Source organism: Molothrus ater, chromosome 4 (genome assembly GCF_012460135.2).
Source record: "Molothrus ater isolate BHLD 08-10-18 breed brown headed cowbird chromosome 4, BPBGC_Mater_1.1, whole genome shotgun sequence".
Taxonomy (NCBI): domain Eukaryota; kingdom Metazoa; phylum Chordata; class Aves; order Passeriformes; family Icteridae; genus Molothrus; species Molothrus ater.
The window spans coordinates 19,227,746-19,245,498 of record NC_050481.2 but is presented as its reverse complement, the minus strand read 5'-3'; the positions used below and the strand labels follow the sequence as shown (position 1 = coordinate 19,245,498).

Here is a 17,753-nt window from a genome sequence, read left to right as displayed (position 1 = left end):
CACCTTGTCCTGGGGCCCTCACAACACCACAACAGTGTGCAGTACCTCCTCTTGGTTTCCATCTGCATCACCCAGCAGGTTGTGATCCCTCCATGTTCCTTTTACCAGTGAGGTTTCGATTCATCTACATTAGTCTGAATTGACCTGCTGCCCCCTGTGACCCTGTCCTTGTTGGTAGTGGAGCTAGAAAGGCTATCCTTGAGCAGAAGGGGGAACTGATGCTCACTGAAGATGTAGAATACACTCAAACCTAGGGATCTGCTCTTCACATAGTCATTTCCTTCCACAGATGGCTTGCTAGAGATGATTATCACAGGGATTTTATTTTGTGACTCAAACTTCCATGCAAAGTCTGTACCTCTTCTTTCATTTCATATTTCTTTTTTTTTCCTTCCTCTTGACATGTCCATGTTTTCATTAATGTATCGACAGCACAGAACTGTTGTTGCTTTGTCCCTAGCATTATTTTCTCCATCCTCACCTGAGAAGTGGGAGGTCCTTGAAATCTGTGTCTTTTTTGTGACTTTGAGGCAGAATTGGGTGCTTCACTTCCCCCGCTGCCTGCAAGTATTTCTCCTCACACTGTAAAATCAATTAGTTCTGGGCACTTTTTCTTGAATCTGACTGCTGCTAACACTGTGTTTGTTTCATTAACAGATTAGCTTCACAGGAAGCCTGTTGTGGACAGCCTGCCCAGCGAGAAAACTCCAAGGAGAAGCTGAGGACAAACAACATCTTGAAGACAGTCCATGGGGACTGTACCAGACCCTCTGAGATCTGCCAAGCTTTCCCTGGTCTCAACTTCTGCAGAGGAGGAGCACCTGGGAGACCTGCAGCCTGTCAAGCACCAGCCCCAAGCCCCCAGTGCTGAGAGGGCCAGCAATGGTTTCCCGTGCGCGCCGTCCGGCTCAGCTGGGGTTTGCTTCTTCGACCTGACCTGCACAGGTGCTGCCAGCACGCAGAGGTGTGAGCAGTGCCACACAGATGATGACAGCCAGCAGGAAGCCTTTTCTCCCAGGCTGGCCAGCACAGCTGCAGAGGGGCATCCTGCAGATGTAAAGCCTGCTGGTTGTTCCCAGCCAGCGGGCATCCCGGCACCCGCAGTGCCAGCCCTTCCTGCCGCAGGAGCCCTCTTGGCGGGGCAAGGGCCAGAGATGATGCCAGCCCCCCAGAGCTCCCGGCAGTTTGTGCAAGGCAGCCAGGCCAAAACGAGCTCCCTGACACAGATAGATGACTCTGCCTTGAAACCTCAAGGAACTGATGATCAGCCGGCACTTGAAGTGTTAAATTATTCTTCCCCGAGTGATCCTGTCGGGGTTAATCAATTCTGTCATACTTCTCAGGCCAACCTTCTGCAAAGAGGGGAAAAAGACAGGGAGGCAGAGAAAAATGGTTCTCCTGTGTGTCAGTCAGCCTTGGCAGCAGGGCAAACCGAAGCTGACCTGGGGAGAGACTCTCAGAGCAGTCTGGAGGCAAAAGGTGGGACTGCAGACACGCCGCAGTCGCACCCCCCAGATAAAACTGAAGCGGTGCAGAGCAGTGAGGCACCAGCCCAGTCTGGCCATGGGAGTCCCCATCCTGTACACAACCTGGGCCCCATGCCTGGGAGTCCAAACCCCACCCAGCTCTCCAAATTCAGAGAAACAGGTACAATGACAGCTCAGCCAGAGAGCAGCCCTCTTGCTCAGGAAGCTGTAAGCAGGACATGGCGGGATGCTGAGGTTCAGGCAGTGGCTACTGTGGAGAGCAAATCAGCTTCCACCAGTCCCAGCATCTTTGCTGCCTTCTTAAAAGGGAATCCTCCTCCAGAGGAGAAGGAAGAACTGCACATAATTTACCAAGGAGGAATGGGGCTGAGCCAGGCTGCAGTTACTGACAGTTTATCCTCACAACAAAAGTCTCCATGTTCTCCTGGTATCACATCAAAATCGACTGTTGTGCCTGTGACTGCTTCAGCCCAAACTCAGCCTGGGGTCCCATCTGACGTGGCATCTCCAGTATCAGCAGATAACACAAAACCTGTTGTCCCCTGCTCCCCTGCAGCTGTTACCTCTCAAGGAACATCTGTGGGTAATACTGAAATGAGCAGTGCAGCCCGTGATGTCAAGGATGCTGCTCAGCTGCCAAAGGATGCTCCAGTCCCACCAAAGCCCATCCCAGCTAAGCAGCTTGGAGTTGACTCCAGTAATCAAACTCCACCACAGTCTGGGACTGGTGCTGGTGAGCCAAGCACCACTTCCACTGATGCTGTCCCAGGAGCCCAGAACAATGTGCAAGATCTCATCCCTCATGCAGGAAGCAGCCGGTCACCTTTACTCTCTGGCAAGGACAGTGAAGCCAAGCAGAAGGAAGTCCTGGGCAGCTCTGAGCAAAAGCCTGTGCAAAGCAAGGGTGGGAGTCAAGGGCAGGCCAATCCTAACCAATCTGTGGTAAAACCAAAGGAAGAAAACTTGGTGGTGCTTGATCCTAAAGGAGGGCTGAATGTTGGCAGCCAGCCTGCTGCTGTCCGTGCAAAGGTGTGCCCACAGGATGCAGTGATTCCTGCTTCCTCCCAGGCTGTGCCAAACCTGGGGGAGAACAAAAAGCATTCCACCCCAGCCATGGAGGCCAAAGTACAGGTGAAGCAGTCCAAACACGTCAGGGATGTTGTTTGGGATGAGCAAGGAATGACGTGGGAGGTTTATGGTGCTTCCCTCGATCCAGAATCCCTGGGAATTGCCATCCAGAATCACTTACAGAGACAAATACGGGAACACGAGAAACTGATCCGGGCCCAGAACAGTCAGACCCGGAAATCCATTTCCTCAGATACATCCTCAAATAAAAAACTAAAAGGGAGGCAGCACAACGTGTTCCAGTCCATGCTGCAGAATTTTAGGCGTCCTAATTGCTGCGTCCGACCTGCTCCCTCTTCTGTGTTAGACTGACATGGTTTGCAAGGCTGCCTAAATACCTGTGGTGGTGGAGAGAATCCCTCCCCTCTAGTCCTGCTGTTTGGTTGTGTAATTGGGGTTGTGATGCAACAGTGGAAAATGATTTCCCTTTGTTTTCTGACTAACCACATGCTCCATCCTGCCATTATTATTATTGTCACAGCTGGTGTATTTCCACGTTATGCCCCAACCTTGACTGCTGTCAGATGAAAAGTTAGGCACTTAGCAAAGCACAAATTTCAATTGCCACCTTGCTGCAGGGAGAGCAGCACCTTCTGATAAAGCAGGAAGCAGAGGGATTGTCAGAATTATGGGAATTTATTTATGTGCATTATGAGGTCTTACTCAAAGGGGTGGACTGAGGGAAGCTGAGGGAGGTGGGATTAAGGTTCAACAGCTGTAAAGACCTAACACAAGACAACTTTCCTGGTTTGTAAGTTACCTGTGCTGAGGCAGTCCATGAACAGGGTATGGACATTGATCACTGAGCAGCCTCACGTTGCTGATACTGTGGGCCGCCGGTCTCAGTGAGCCCCAGGGAGCCCGGTCTTCCCCTCCTGTTGAAATGCAGAACCAGGCAAAGAATGAGGATCAAGACTGAAGGATTCTCTCTTTGGGAGAAGCTAAGTCTGTGCGATGTTGATGGCCAGAAGGGGAGGTGAGAGATGCTTTTTGTCCCCTGCAGTGGCCACTCTTGTGGTGTAAGCCATCGAGAGCGCATCGTAGATGGACCTGCACCCAGCAGGATGGTGCCCACCCTTTCTCTGCTACTCCTGCCAAGTCTTTAGAAAGCAGGGAGCTGTTCTGCCTCCTCAGGTGGGGCGGGCAGCCCCTGCTCCCAGCCTCCTGTGGCGCTGAGCACCTCTGTTCTAAGGCACTCTTTAAAGAGATGTGGATCTTTCTTTTCTCTTCAGAGATGCACAGTAATGTTTTCCCATAGCAGCAGGCTTTCCTGTGCATTGGGGTCCATGAGCCTCTACGTCTAGTGTGTTACACTGATGATTTTTTTCCCCTTTTAAGTCCTTAGCCAACTCTACTGGTTTTTTTTCAGTATTGTGGTGCTTTTCTTGCTGCCTTTCATAGCCCAAATACCATTTATTTAGCCTATGTGTTATTTTATTTTACCTAACATTCTATATTATGAACCATTATACTGTTAACTTGAAAATTTTGCAGCAGTACTGAAATCTTGAGACAATCTTTGCTGTATTTCTGAACTTAGTTATAGAAACTGCTAATAAAAGGTAGCTTAGTGACTGTTTCTCCAGAAGTATGATATACAATAATGTCTCAAATATATGTTCGTCTCATTTCTCAATAATATTTTTCAACTTGGGAAATGTGTTTCCCAGTAGCTTTGTAATTTGTCCACTAGAGTTCATTATGGGAGGCTGGGGAACTCCTGCAGTTTGTGGAAAATTTAGTAATCAATCCTGCAAAGCACTGATGATTTGGACATTGTAATCCTGCAGAGTACTAGAGTTAAATAGGAGATACTTTTAGTCCATTAAAGATTTTTCATGAATCATGATGATAATTTATTTCTGTCTCTAGTACCACACACCTGACTTACTCTGTAGATCTTACTCTTACAAGTTACTCTAAATCTTACAGGTTTACACCATGTAAATGAGTATTAGTATCTTTTTTTTTTTGTGAAGTGAACCTGAAGTGGTCCCCAGTTATTTAGGAGGCCAGACTTCTTGAGTATATCAACTGCCAAACCTTCATAGTAGCTGGTTGGGGGCAATTTTTCCCCAGCAGAAAAGTGAAATACTGTAAGATACAACATTTTAACCCAGTGCAATGAAAAGTGTTGTCCCTAAGCATAGTACTGGATTGACTCCTAGTTTTCCTCAGATATATACCAAGGGGCTTTATGTCATGACCTTGTTTAATTTCTGTATGTTATTTCAAGTCCTCTCCTACTTGTGGTGCTGGGTTTTTAATTCTGAAACACCACATTAGAGAGCGTCTTCCCATCTCTGCCTACCAGGAGGAAAGTCTCCAACCTTTTTTCTGTTAGTACTGCTGTTTCCACCCCTTCCTAGCAGTGTCTGAGATGTGAGTTTCATGTGAAATTCTGTGTGGGATTAATATTGACAGTATCATTAGGTCAGGTTAGTCGACAAGTTCAGTGTCTCTTCCCACATTGTGTCTGTGTCAGCCCTCACAAGGTTCCCCGAGTTGCCTGCAGTTCTTGCTGTGTCCTGTCCAGGTCCAAGGCCCTGTGCTGCTCCTTTTGCCTCCCTTCTGCCCCTTCCCTGCTAGCTGCTGCCCAGCCTGTCTTCCTGTGAAGCCGTGTCCCTTGGCTCAACTCGTCCCCCTCTGCGTTCCCCTTGCTGTAGCTGTGAGCCAGCTTATTCTGAACTGTCCCTTTACAAATATGCTCAGTCTGAATATGCAAATGGATTGTCCTATATTTTTTTTCTTCCAGAGGAGAATAAACAGCTATCACTCATTCACTGATTTCCATGAATTTTATCCTTTAGCGCCAGCTCTGCGAAATATTTCTAGGATATAGGTATGAGTTGCTTTATTGAGAGCAAACTAGGCTTGGCAATGAATGAGCAGGATGCTGGGGCAGCACTGGACTTACTGCTTCTTTGCAAGGAATGAGAGATCTCCCCTGGTTCCTTGCAGCTTCTTTCAGCTGTGAGTCTTCAGTAGCTGGTCCACGCTCCCTTCCCCACACCAAATGACCTTTCTTCTAGGAAATTTCACCAGTGCATTCGTACTGCAAAGCTCCCATGGACAAGTTCCTGAGTGGATGCACCTGAACAGCTGCATGGGCATGACTGAAACAAAATGTGCTCAGCCTGTCTTCTGGGCAAATATGTGTGTGAGTGCAAAGATGCAAATTGTCCATGGCACTGTCTGGTGGTTGCAGAAGTCCTGCAGACATGTGTTGGAAGCCAAGCAATAAAGTGCCAAAAGCCAACACATAAAAATGAGTCGATAAGCACCAGCACATCTTATGGAAAATATTTAAGTTTTGACTGTGCCTTGCTAGAGCAGACTGTAGGCAACCTGCTAGTTTGACACTGGTGATTAGTGCTTTCTCCTGCATACAATGTCCAGGTGACAATGTGAATCCTCACTGACAACACATCTTTCACCAACAGCAGAACAACCACGTTGGGGGTAGCAATGAGCAAATATTATGCATTTGAGTGTGCTTATGGCAGCCAAGAAAGGCTGTTCTTGGTGTCATGTCAGTCTCAAAAATGAAAATGCACTTGGAGTAGTGATATGGCAGAGAGTGGGTGGAGATGATCTGTGTGCCACCACCCCATTCTTTTTCTCTGCCCAATGACTCAGAATCACGTTGCATTAGTTGGATGGGCGACAACCAAGGAAATCCATTTGGCCTAATAAAAAGAGGATTCAGAACAGAAAATCCTTTGTCATTCCCAAGAGCAAATATATATTTTTAAAAAACCCCCAAACCTGTGTTGCAACCTTGCCAGTTGAAATAACTCTTAAATTTTTAATTTTTTTTCTTGTTCCAAGATGAGAGATTTAGGGAAACAAGCTCTTTGTCAGGAAACCCTTCCCTGTCAGTTGCATCTTCTAGAAAGGCCAATGTAGCAAGAACCATTAATAAAAGCAGTGAATAAGAATGGAAGATTTACTTCTAGTTTCATTCAGGGGGCTTTCCACTAGATGCCCCTAGATCCAAAGATGAGAATAAGCACTTTTCAGTGTTGCCAATACAACACCTGAGCTGAAGGAACATCTCATTGCAGGCAATTTGCAATATAGTCCTGGATTTCATGTGAGGCTGTGATAGCCACCTGTGTGCACTTGGTTGGGATCTGCCAGCTTTGTGTTGTTTGGGCACAAGTGCTGAAGTTCTGCCTGCTGAAGTTCTGCCTCATTTCTGCTGACTTGGTTTGGAAAAGAATGGGGAAAGAGCTGAAGGGACCAGTAGGGCAATATCTATCTTCTCCATTTCAGGAGAAGAAAACATTCTTTTGAATACAGAAGAAACTGCTGAGAAACATGGGGAGGGAAGGACTAAAACAGAAGTAAAATAAAGTTGGTATAGGTGCTTCACAATGAATTCCCATTTCTATGTCTGTTTTGCCCACTTGTTTTCTGACCTCATGTATTTTTCTATTTGTTGGCATCCCATGTCTTTTAGGAAAATGAATATTTCCAAAGGCTGTATATTTTGCTAGTATTTACAGATATATTCAAATAGAATTCAACAAAACCTCTAAGCAGTCCAGCTGTTTGTTACTGCCATTAAAACATAAGAGCTTGTAAAATGCACTGTTTGAAGAAGTATATTGAAGGGATTAAAAAAATGGAATATATGCTCTGAAGATAGCACTAGCTTTTCTCTTAAGTTTCATTACTGTGTTGAAGTGTTAAAGTTAGAGGTGGAAATCCAAATGACAATCAGTGTTGATGAGGAATTCAAATTGGCTGCCACTGGTTTTCAATTTGGAAACTTCATGGAATGTACCATACCAGTGTTTCATTAGTTAGCTCAGTATATGCAAGGTTTGTATGAAAGTACAAATTTTATTAACTTATTAACTCCATTATCTTGTTTTGTGTCTGTCCTTCCACACCTTTTAAAAATTAATGCAAAATGCTGCCACAACAGAGTAACTTTTGCACAAAGCTTGTGGGAATGGCTGCTCTGAATGACAGACAACTGATTGTCAGACTCCGTGCGCTTACAAAGTGAAGGGCTGTGGTCATTTCCCTAACTCCCTGTTTCAGTAACCAATCTCTGCTGGTTTATTTTTGGTGTCTCTGTGATGCCTGTATGAGTGGTCAGTATTTTCAGGTGTCCCAAAGACATGAAGGTAGATCCTTACCCAAATACTGCATCCTACGAAATATCTCTGGTGCCATTGGATGCTGTGGTGTGACCTGAAGGTCGGGTCCTGTAACTCGAACTGGCTTCAATATTCTTTTAGGGGCCTCCCCCTTGAGTCACTGTAGGTGTGTAAAAGGAAGACTGAAGTATTACAGCTGAATTGAGCCAAACTGATTTTCTTTTTTTTAACGCTGAGATATATTGTTTTTTCTGCTTTGTGTTTTCCTGAGTAGCTCTTCCTTCCTAGAGTTTATAGTGTGGATTTTGCATCAAATCCCAGCAAAGAAGATTTTGCAAAGTGAAACCTACATTTCATCATTCAGGCTTCTTTAAAGAAAAGTGACATTATTACTGAGCCAAATCACACAGAGAGGAAATATGTTTTTCCTCTAGGAAAACTTCTGGTGTAGGTAAGCTTATGTGTGTGTCCCTGTTTAAAAGGCAAGTACATGTGTGCAGGTCTCATGCATCACTCATGCTCTAATATGATTTTTTCCCTTTGCCCTTCTGATTGAATGCTGGAGGCTTAGCATTTTCCACAACCTTGAGGCAAGTTTAAATCCTTCTCCTCCTTGGGTCTCTAAAAATCAGACTGGAATCATCTGATCTCCTTAGGAACAGAATCACATCGACTAATCTCCATTTGAAATGTGAGACCTTAGGTTTTTGTTAGCTTTCTGCTAAGACTGACACTCCTTGGAGTAGAAATAAATGACAAATCTGCCTGCAAAGTCTCCAGCAGTTATCTGCTGCAGAATACGAGTCGCTCAGATACTTCTCAGCAGCTTCTGCTGGAGGGTCTGCATGACACTTCCCTTAGCTCAGTTCACAATCAATAGTTTTAAGTACATCAGAAGCAAGTTTAGACACTGCCCTGAGGAATTTCCATAAAATGGGAGAGAACTGTTTGTGTGTTTGTGGCACATAAAATCACTGAGTCTAAGTTGTGAAGTAAAGGTCTCAGTGGCACTGGAGAGTACTGGGAGTTTCTGCCCAGCATTAAAGGTAGGAAGTGTCTGAACTTTTAATTTCAAAAACTGTGGCCATGAGTCAGCCAGCATCAGAAGAAAACCAACTTGGAGGCTTCTAACAACAACTAATATTATTGTGGCTTTATTAATTTTATAGTTACACTGATTGAATGTGATGTACTGTACAAAATAAAGCTAGTCTTAGGCTACCAGGTGTACCATGGCATTCATTTGAGACATACCAACAAAAGTTTGCATGTGAAAAGTCTTAAAGTGATACTAAAGCAATGTTACCCACCTGACTGAGTCCCTTAGGAATTTAATGTTTTGCTGTTTCACATCTGGTTTCCATGCTGAGTACAATAAAATGAGCACTGTCTTAATTATTCTGGGTCTCTGTTTGTAGGCTGACATGGGAAAAGAAAGGACTTTTAAGGGTGAGCATTCTGCCAGAATTTATGGATGTGTGTAGGTCAGAGCAGCTGTGAAGGGCTTTCTGGATTCAGGCCTGAGATCTGGCACCTTGCAAAGCTCAGTGTGGTGGTGGAAGCTTCCATGTGCTGTCCCTGCTGGAGAAGAGACCTGTCTGCTTCCTTCTGTGTCAGTGCAGTGCCTTTGCAGAGCTGCTCATGAGCACAGGCCCTTCTGCACCAGCTGCTGCTCCCCCTTTGGCACCAATTCACTCAGCCTTTCAGCAGCCCCCTGCCACAGAACCGCACATTGCTCACCCAGCACAGCCACCCCTGAGCCCAGGTGGAAAAGGCAGCGTTTCAACCCTGTGGTGTCACTGCTGTGGCAGATGGTCACCACTACCCACCAGCATGCCTGCACACCACACACAAATCCAAGAGCATCAGCATCACAATAACTATTTTCCAGCCCAAAAAAAGGGGAAGTTTTGTGTCATAACACAAAAGATCATAAGACAACAAATCATAGCAGTGTTCTGACTCAGTGCTGTTACAGATATGGTATATCCATGTACCTATCTTCTAGAAGGCATGAGGACCCCACCTTGGCACACACCTCCTATGATGAGAGGACAGGAGCAGAACAGACTGAGATAATGCAGTTACATGGTGCCTCTGCTACCAGTGATGTTCTGTCTGCTCATCCTAAACTGGAGTCTATTCCCAAAAATAGTTGCTTGTGTTTCCTTATTTGTGCCTTGTAGTTGTCAAGGTGCTTCAACTAATTGCCCAGTCCTTTGGGCAATTGCAGAAGGTATTTATTAATGAGCTTTGCTGGATTCCTTCTCATATGGTTCAAGTTTCTGCATGCCAGTGCCTGCCAAACATTAGTCCCCAAGCTGCCAGAGTGGGTCCTTCCCTGTGGCAGCTTGGTTCATTCAGCTCTGTGCTGCATTTGTCAAGGTCTCTTAGTAGGCAGGAAAGCTGAGGTCTCCTTTTTGTACTTCATCCTTGTAGCTTTGCTGCAGTAAGGAAAAAAGCCTAAAGATCCCTCACCCTGAGGGGACTGACCCAGCAGAAAAAGGACTAGTGCAGAAAATAAGTTACCATCCTATCAAACCAGTGATGACCAGTGCACATTTTCTGGCTGATGCAGACTTTGTCATATAAAATGGCAGTTTCAGAGGGATGGTGCCTTCAAAAACAGAGAATAAGTCTGGCTTCTTGTTCAAACACCAACTGATTTACTGAGGATGTGAACTTTCCAAACAGCCGCACTACATCCTGGGGTATCTGCTAGAGAAACCACCATGACCTTAGGGATTCAAATGCCATCAAAATCACTCTGTGACAGGTATTCCACTCAAAATAGGCAGGATTGTGAGGGAAAAGAAGACTTCCTCAGCAAATTTCAAATTACTCCATCCTATGAGAGCCATAAAATTACTACTTTGGCTAGCCAATGTTTTAAAATGTAGGCACTTAAATCTGCAACTAAGGCACTTACATCTGCAACTGAGTATTTAAAGAAATAAGATCTCAGTGGTGAGAAATGTAGGGGGCTCTTACCTCCTGTTAAGGTCAGGTCATGGAGACCTGTGGATGCTTGAAATGTTCACAAAGCAAGCCACTGTTGATGAGACACCTGTATGCAGTGTGATAGTAGGTAACTCATTGTAGGCAGCTCTCAGTTGCAGTGACAGTCTGCAGACCACCAAGAGAAAGTTGCCAGCACAAATTAGGAAATGGTGATGGTATGGTGATTGGATGGATGTTAGCAGGACTAGGGAAGAGGTCACTGCCCTGAATTCAGTGCTGGTGAGTGAGTGCACCCTTAGCACTGTGTTAAATTCTGGGCCCCTTGCTTAAAATGTCCATTGAGGTGCTGGAGCATGTCCAGAGAAAGGCAAGAAGGCTCGTGAAAGGTCTGGAGAACTCATCTTACGAGCAGCAGCTGAGGGAGCTCATGTTGTTTTGACAGGAGGAAAGGAGGTTCAGGAGGCACTTCATCCTTCTCTACAACTCCCTTCATGAAAGGAGCGTGCAGTGAGGTGGGTGCTGGTCTCTTCTGCAGTGTGAGGACCAGAAGAAATGGCTTTCAGCTGAGGCACAGGAGATTCAGATTAGATCTCAGAAAAATACTTTGCACTGTTAGGTGGTCAGGCACTAGAATGGGTTGACCAGGGAGGTGGTGGAGCCACCATCCTTGGAGGTGCTCCACAGGCATCTGGATGTGGTGCTGGGAGACAGTTTAGGAGTTACTATGGTAGTGTTGGGTGAATGGTTGGACTTGATGATCTTAAAGGTGTCTTCCAACCTTGATGATTCTAAAACTCTGTGGTATGCCCCATTGTTACTCATATTTCAGCAATGTTTGTAGGAATGCTTGTGTCACAAAGCACATCTCTTTCTAAAGCATCCTTCACGCTTACAATAGACAAATGAAGTAGGATCAGCTGCTTGGGAAAGTGAGTGCCAGCCTACAAAAGAATTTGACTTTTCTGTGCCATCTTAGTGATAGATTTTCTTTTTTAAAAAAGTTTTCTAATAGCCTGCTGTGGATTGCAGCACAAGGAAGGGATTTGGGTCATTCATGCTGAGGTTTTGCCTTAATTCCATAATTCTTTTTATTTCTTTTCCTAATTAGAAACCTGCTCATGGCAGTGTTTTTTTCTTTCAATCTGCTTACATAACATCAGAAAGACAGAGCTGAGCAGTTAAGGACGGGCTGGTGAAAAACACCCTGGCAGCTGGAGCACAACCATTGAGCACCCACCTTTTCCCTCAGTGCCTGGTGGAGAATGGCTGGTGTGCAGGAATGTCTGCTGGGTTCTGCAAAGCCCCCACACCTGGGCTGAGCCAGGAACTGCTGGACTGTATCACCCTGGCTGTGAGAAAGAGGAGAGACCAGGTCTGCCTGGGAACCGGCAGAGGTGAGGCCATCCATGAAGCTGCTCCTCCTGGGGTTTGGGAGCTCCTCATGTTTCTTCCTTTCTTGTGTCCCTTACTTTTTCAAGGACAGCTACTGAGTTGCCAGTTAATGAGACAAATTGCTTAGGTTTAATAAGTCTTAAGCTAGGAAAAGCCTCTAGGGAGATACTGTCTCCATGCTTTGGGTTACTCACCCTAGTCAAACTCCTGGGCTCCCCTTAGGTTTTGGACACTTTGAGTGCCTGCTCTGTAGGCAGAGGCTGGGCAAAAGGCTTTCCCTTGTTTTTCTAGCTGCAGGAGAGGAAAAATGGAGAATAAATAGGGCTGACACTCGCTCCGGTCATATCCAAATATCTCCCTGCACCTGGTGTGACTTCTTCAGCTATTTAAAGGAGAAATGCTGGCTAAGAAAGCAAAGATCTGTAGAGCAGTTTAAGTAAGCCCCCTGTAATGAGTCCTACAAATTACATAAGGCAAATGCAAAATATGCTCTAATTTTGCTTCATTACGTGAAATATCCTTTATTACAGGTTTATCTCTTTGCCTTCACTGGCATGGTTCTGCTTGCTTACATATTTCCCTGCTGGGAAAGCCTTCCTGGTATTCACCCTAGTTTTCCTGCTGTACAGCTTATGCACTGACAGACTGTACCTCCTTCCTGCACTCATATTAGAGAGGAATAATGCACTCACTGTAGCTGAAGCCCTCTGAAAGCACTATCCTCTGCATTCTCATCTTGGGCTGTATTATCCTGGGAGCTGACAGTGCTGTCTCTCTATCCCCTCCCAAACTCAGCCACCTTTCCAGCTTGGCTCAGTTGATGATGAAGGACAGCTGAAAAGTGAAGTGGTTGGTTTTCCACTCTCGTTTGCTGCTCACTTTTTGGACATTGCCATGAGTGATACTGGCAGCTGCCTTGCATTTCCTAATGTACATTCCTGTGCTTTGGGGACATATCCTGAAGTCACTAAACTAAGTGCAGCTACCTGGCTTTTCCTTCCTGGGCTGGATGTGAATAAGTAGCCTCTTCCCCATCTGTCACTCATCTCCCTGCCCTTGCAAAGCCAAAGCCAGGTTCTCTGGCCTGTTCCCTTTTGGTAGCACAGGTGGAGCACAAAGCAGTCCCATTTTTTTTTTCACTGGATATTTCTCTGAGGTGGCACACTTTCCAAATGCACAAAGCTGCAGTGACTATCTCATAATGTCCATTCCTTTGCTTTCAGGGAGAAAATCTGTGCCATTTCATTTGTGTATTTTCTTTCCAGCCTGGTTCAATACAGGCTGGAATTACTACTGCAGGGTAATTGATGGCACTGTAGAGAGAGCCTCCAAAATTGAAGGCAGTCCCTAAATGGTCTTAATTTCTGCTGAACTAGAAGCTGGAGCTTTTGTAGAACCTACCCCTGACAAAAGGAGAGCTATGTGTTATAGATACATCTTTTTTGAATAGCTACACATATGGAGGTTGTGTCCAGCTTCAGCACAGCTGGTCCTTTCTATCTCCAGTGTAGGCTCAAATAGAAAATGGAAGAATACCTTCATTGAATCCTCCCTCTGCTGGGGTACACTTGTCTCTTCTACTTGTCCAAGCACATATAGAGTGGCACAATGTACACACTGCTCTTTCCTGGCAGTCTGCTCTGATCACACACTTTTCTATTATTGTGAGACATTCAATACCAGCCCCAGAAGAGCTTTCATACTTCTTTAACTTGTTTGGCAAGTTTTGCTTGAATAAATTATTTGAATCTTTCAGTGCTGTGACCTATTTCCTTGAAAGGTCATCTACCCAACCAACCTCCCAAAACTACATTTCTAGGGGAAAAAAGAGGCTTGGTTTCAATGTCCTTGCCTGAGAATGCAGCATGTACAACAAACAAATGTGATTAGAAAGAAAGCCTCAGAGCAGAGCTTTGCTTGGATAGTTAAGAGAGAAGTCTGTGGAGAAAGGAATAGGCTGGTTTAAATGCTCCTTTTCCTAGGATGTCCCACACCTTTCCAGGCAGATGAGCTGTCTTTTGCAAAGGCATTTCAGCACTGTTAGAACAGTTCTGTTTGGCTTTCAAAAATCAAGTGATTGACGTGTTTTCCAATGTTCTGCAATGTGCATGAAAATGAACTATAGCTCATTAAAAGAAAAACATCTATTTCAATGAAAAGCCTCTGAGCAGCTTTCCTGTAACATTGGTTTCTAACCAGTGGCCTTGGCAGGTTGGACTTTGCAAGGACAGTGAGAAAGGAGGCTCCCATCTTTCCTCACGTTTGCAAACACCAGATGTATTGGTGGTGTGCATTAAGCTCAGGAGGCAGTAGAGGCTCTGACAGGTGGGGAGAGATCAGGGGCACAAGTGCTCTTCATTACTTGAGTTCGGTGAGCAGCAGGAGCTAGGAGCCATGAGCCTAAAGGCATTTGATGAAGATGCAGTGAGCTGTAGCAGACACTTACGTGTAACATGGGGCTAAAGATCCCCCTCAGGAGAGATGGGGAAGCTTCCAGACAAGATGTCTATGCTGCAGGTAAGGTACAACATGGAATTCTTGCTTATGTGATGCCTTTATTTGAGGTTGGTTCAAAGGGCTGTGAAACTTGTCAAGAGGAGAGGATGGAGAGTCTGAGTTGAGAGGAGGGACTCAGGTGTGGGATATTGTGCTCCATGGAGATTATGGTGTTATTAATGCATAGTAATTTAAAAGTGCAGCTTCAGGGAGAGGTTTTGATTCCCAGCATAGGAATAAGGTGGTTTGAGATGCTTCATTGAATGTATGGTTCTTGCTTTGCAAGCCAAGAGTAAAAACAAGTAGAGTTAAGTCCAAAGAAAAGAAGGACAAAGAGCCAAGGCTGCAGCAGCTGGGTCTGTGCCCCCACCAGCCAGGCCAGCCCAGGGAGTGCAAAGTGGCTCAAGTGTGTGGACTTACCAGAGAGGCACACAAAACTCTGTAAAGCCATGCTTTCCCCCAGAAAGTTTACTGTTTCCCTCTCTTTTTCTTGCCATCAGACACAGCTGTAAAAAGAAGTAAGAAATCCCTAGTAGCTTGTTTGCATTGGTTTTAATGGGAGAAGAATGTTGTGACTGAGGTTTGAGAAAGAGAAAAGGCAGATGTAGATTGATTGGGTCACTTCCTAGAGTATTAGAGAAATGTGACACAAAAGCTTTTTCCTGTATAAAAAGGTATTGGCAGCATTTTTTTAGCATTAAAGCTCTAGCAGAAGAACAAAAAGCTGCTCTGGTATTTTGGGTGTTCTTGGCAAGATACATGGAATTGCCATGTATTTTAAATGAGATCTCTTTAAATAGAGCAGAGTTCCTGAGTCCTCTGTCTCTCATCCTAGCCCTGCCTGCCTTGTTTACCAGGGACTGAGCACTGCCTGCAGGTATACAGAGCACACATTGATTTTAGTGTCACACTAACACAGTGCACACAAACACCATGACAGTTCCTGGCAGTGGCAGCACCAGCCATGCTGTCACATGGATATTTAACTCTATCTCCCTTTGGCATGCAGGGCCTGCAGTGGATCTGCCCTTGCAGGAGTCTGTGGGGGGATTCTAACAGGGTGGGGAGAAATGTGAGGTTTAGCTCTCCAAGCTGCAAAGATTGCCTGAATTGGTGCTTTCAGCATAATCGATGTGGCTGTATGCCTTAAACCTGCAGGTAGCTCTAAATCTTTTCTTGCAGTGCAAATTAGTATCTGACTGGAGAATCAATTTTAAAGCTCTAAAAGACTTTTTGGCAATAATTGTGCACAGAACTGGGTCCTCCCCTGCTGTTAGCTATGGTGCAGCATAGAAAAGCTGGGAAGAGTGAAGGTCATTTTTTCTTTATTGTTTGTGCAAAAGGGTAAGCCTCTAAGCTTTGCTTCTAAATGAAGCAAATCAAACCCTTTCCCCTCCTAACTTTTAATGAGCTGTCAAAGCTTGACAGAAATCTAGAGGAAACAGCTGATCTTGGCAGGACTCTTGCATTGCACTACAATTTATAGTAAAGAGGGCAACTGTGTTGGCCCAAAGTTTATTTCTCACATGTCTCGTTCCAGTGAGCAGTGTTGTCTCTGCCTGCTGAACCAGCAAGGGAGGGGTTAGTTTTAGGACTGTGTCACTTTGTATGAATTCCCTTCAAAGTAGCCAACCTATCAGTTGTGGAGGCAATTTTAACTCTCACTTGCTTAGATGCCACTTTTATTATTCCGAAGCCATTGGACATTAGGGAATCTTGGGGACTACTGTGTAGGTAGGTTTCAGCTCATGATTTATGCAAGATTTATGACCCCAGCATGGGTCTTCCAAGTCTTAATGTCTGAGAGAGAGAGTGAGTTCCTAATCTTCAAATTACCTGCCATGTTTAGAGAAGTCTTTGCTTCCGTGTCCCTTGTAACAGAGGGTGCAGGCATTAGCTCCTCTGTTTTAAGAGAACATTACTCTCTTAGATGGGATGATAGCAGGGGAGCCAGAAAATGCTGCAGTCACACTGCAGGACATTTTATAGCTTTTGTGCTGAGCCCAAGCACTAAAACCCTATTCTCTTCAATGTAGGAAGTGCTCAGGTTTGGGTTTTTTAAAACCACCAGCTGTTCATCATCTCATGGCCTGGACAAGGTGCAATATATGAGACAATGCTGGCTGTCAGATATCAAATAGTGTCAGTGGCAGAGTCCAGGAATATTCAACTCAATCACCTGGGAGTGTTTCACACAAGACTAGTAAGTTCCAGCTCAGTCAGCTGGGTGCAGAAATTAGTTTACATGTTTTTCTGGCATCTATTAGGCAAACAATCTTTTCAGGTGACTAGAACAGTGCTTTCTGGTGATTAAACCTACAGAAGATCTTCTTTTCAGTGGGGTTTTCCATGTCTCAAAGGGCACAGTCTCACAGAAAAGAATTCCTTCCAGAAGCTGAGCTTGCTTCCACAGAGCTCAACAGGGAGCAAAGGCCTCCAGGCTTATCTCCAGTGAGTGGAGGCTGACAGCCTTGGCATCCCCTTGCTAAGTAGACAAAATGAATGAATGGGGAACCTCTGCTGATTAAATGCATTAAATAACGATGCTTCCTTGGAAAAATGTGTAAATCAATGCTTGTCTTTCAGTTTGCCCAAGCACCTTCCATACAAACCTGCAGTGGCATCACCCAGTGGCATCTCTCCATCTCTGATGCTGTGTGGGGACACTGCACAGTGTGTCCTCTGCAGAAGGGTCAATGAGGCCAGCCCAGGCTGCCCTCAAGCAGCTCATGCCTTGGTTACTCTTCAATGACAGCTTACATTCCTGCCTGCATCACTAGGAAAGGAGATGGCCACGGCTTTTCTTGACAGAGGGCAAGGTTGGGGGAAGCCGGCTGGAGCAAATGTCCTGTTGCCTCCATGTTGGCCTTAGGGCCAAGCTGTCCCTTTGCAAGGTGGACACAGCCTGGCAGCTGGCCAGCAGCCAGCTCTGCCTGGGATTTTTGCCTTGCCTGAGAAACCACAGCTCCCTCCTGTCCAGGCCAGGTGTGATGTTATGCTAATGTGGTACTCTTCCTCAGATCACACGTGGGGGCTGTAGAGAATTGATTCCCTTTGGCTTAATCCTACCTCTACTTTCCCTTTTCAGTTAGAATTCCCTCTGCAAGCTTATCTCTACTTCTGCTCTTTAATCTTAAGGGTTGATAAGACTAAAGAAATTCCTGGACTGTAGGCA

General features: G+C 45.3%; 1 protein-coding gene across 2 annotated transcripts in view; it reads left to right on the top strand.

The window, feature by feature from the left end:
• The window catches only part of GPRIN3 (GPRIN family member 3), a 33,983-nt gene extending 24,859 nt beyond the window's left edge, over positions 1–9,124 (top strand). For both annotated transcript variants that reach the window (XM_036382318.2, XM_036382319.2), the window contains exon 2: positions 658–9,124. In XM_036382318.2, coding sequence (XP_036238211.1) covers positions 750–2,927 — 2,178 coding nt within the window. In that variant the 5' untranslated portion in view covers positions 658–749 and the 3' untranslated portion in view covers positions 2,928–9,124. The remainder of the gene's footprint in view (positions 1–657) is intronic.
• The last annotated feature ends 8,629 nt before the right edge of the window (positions 9,125–17,753 follow it).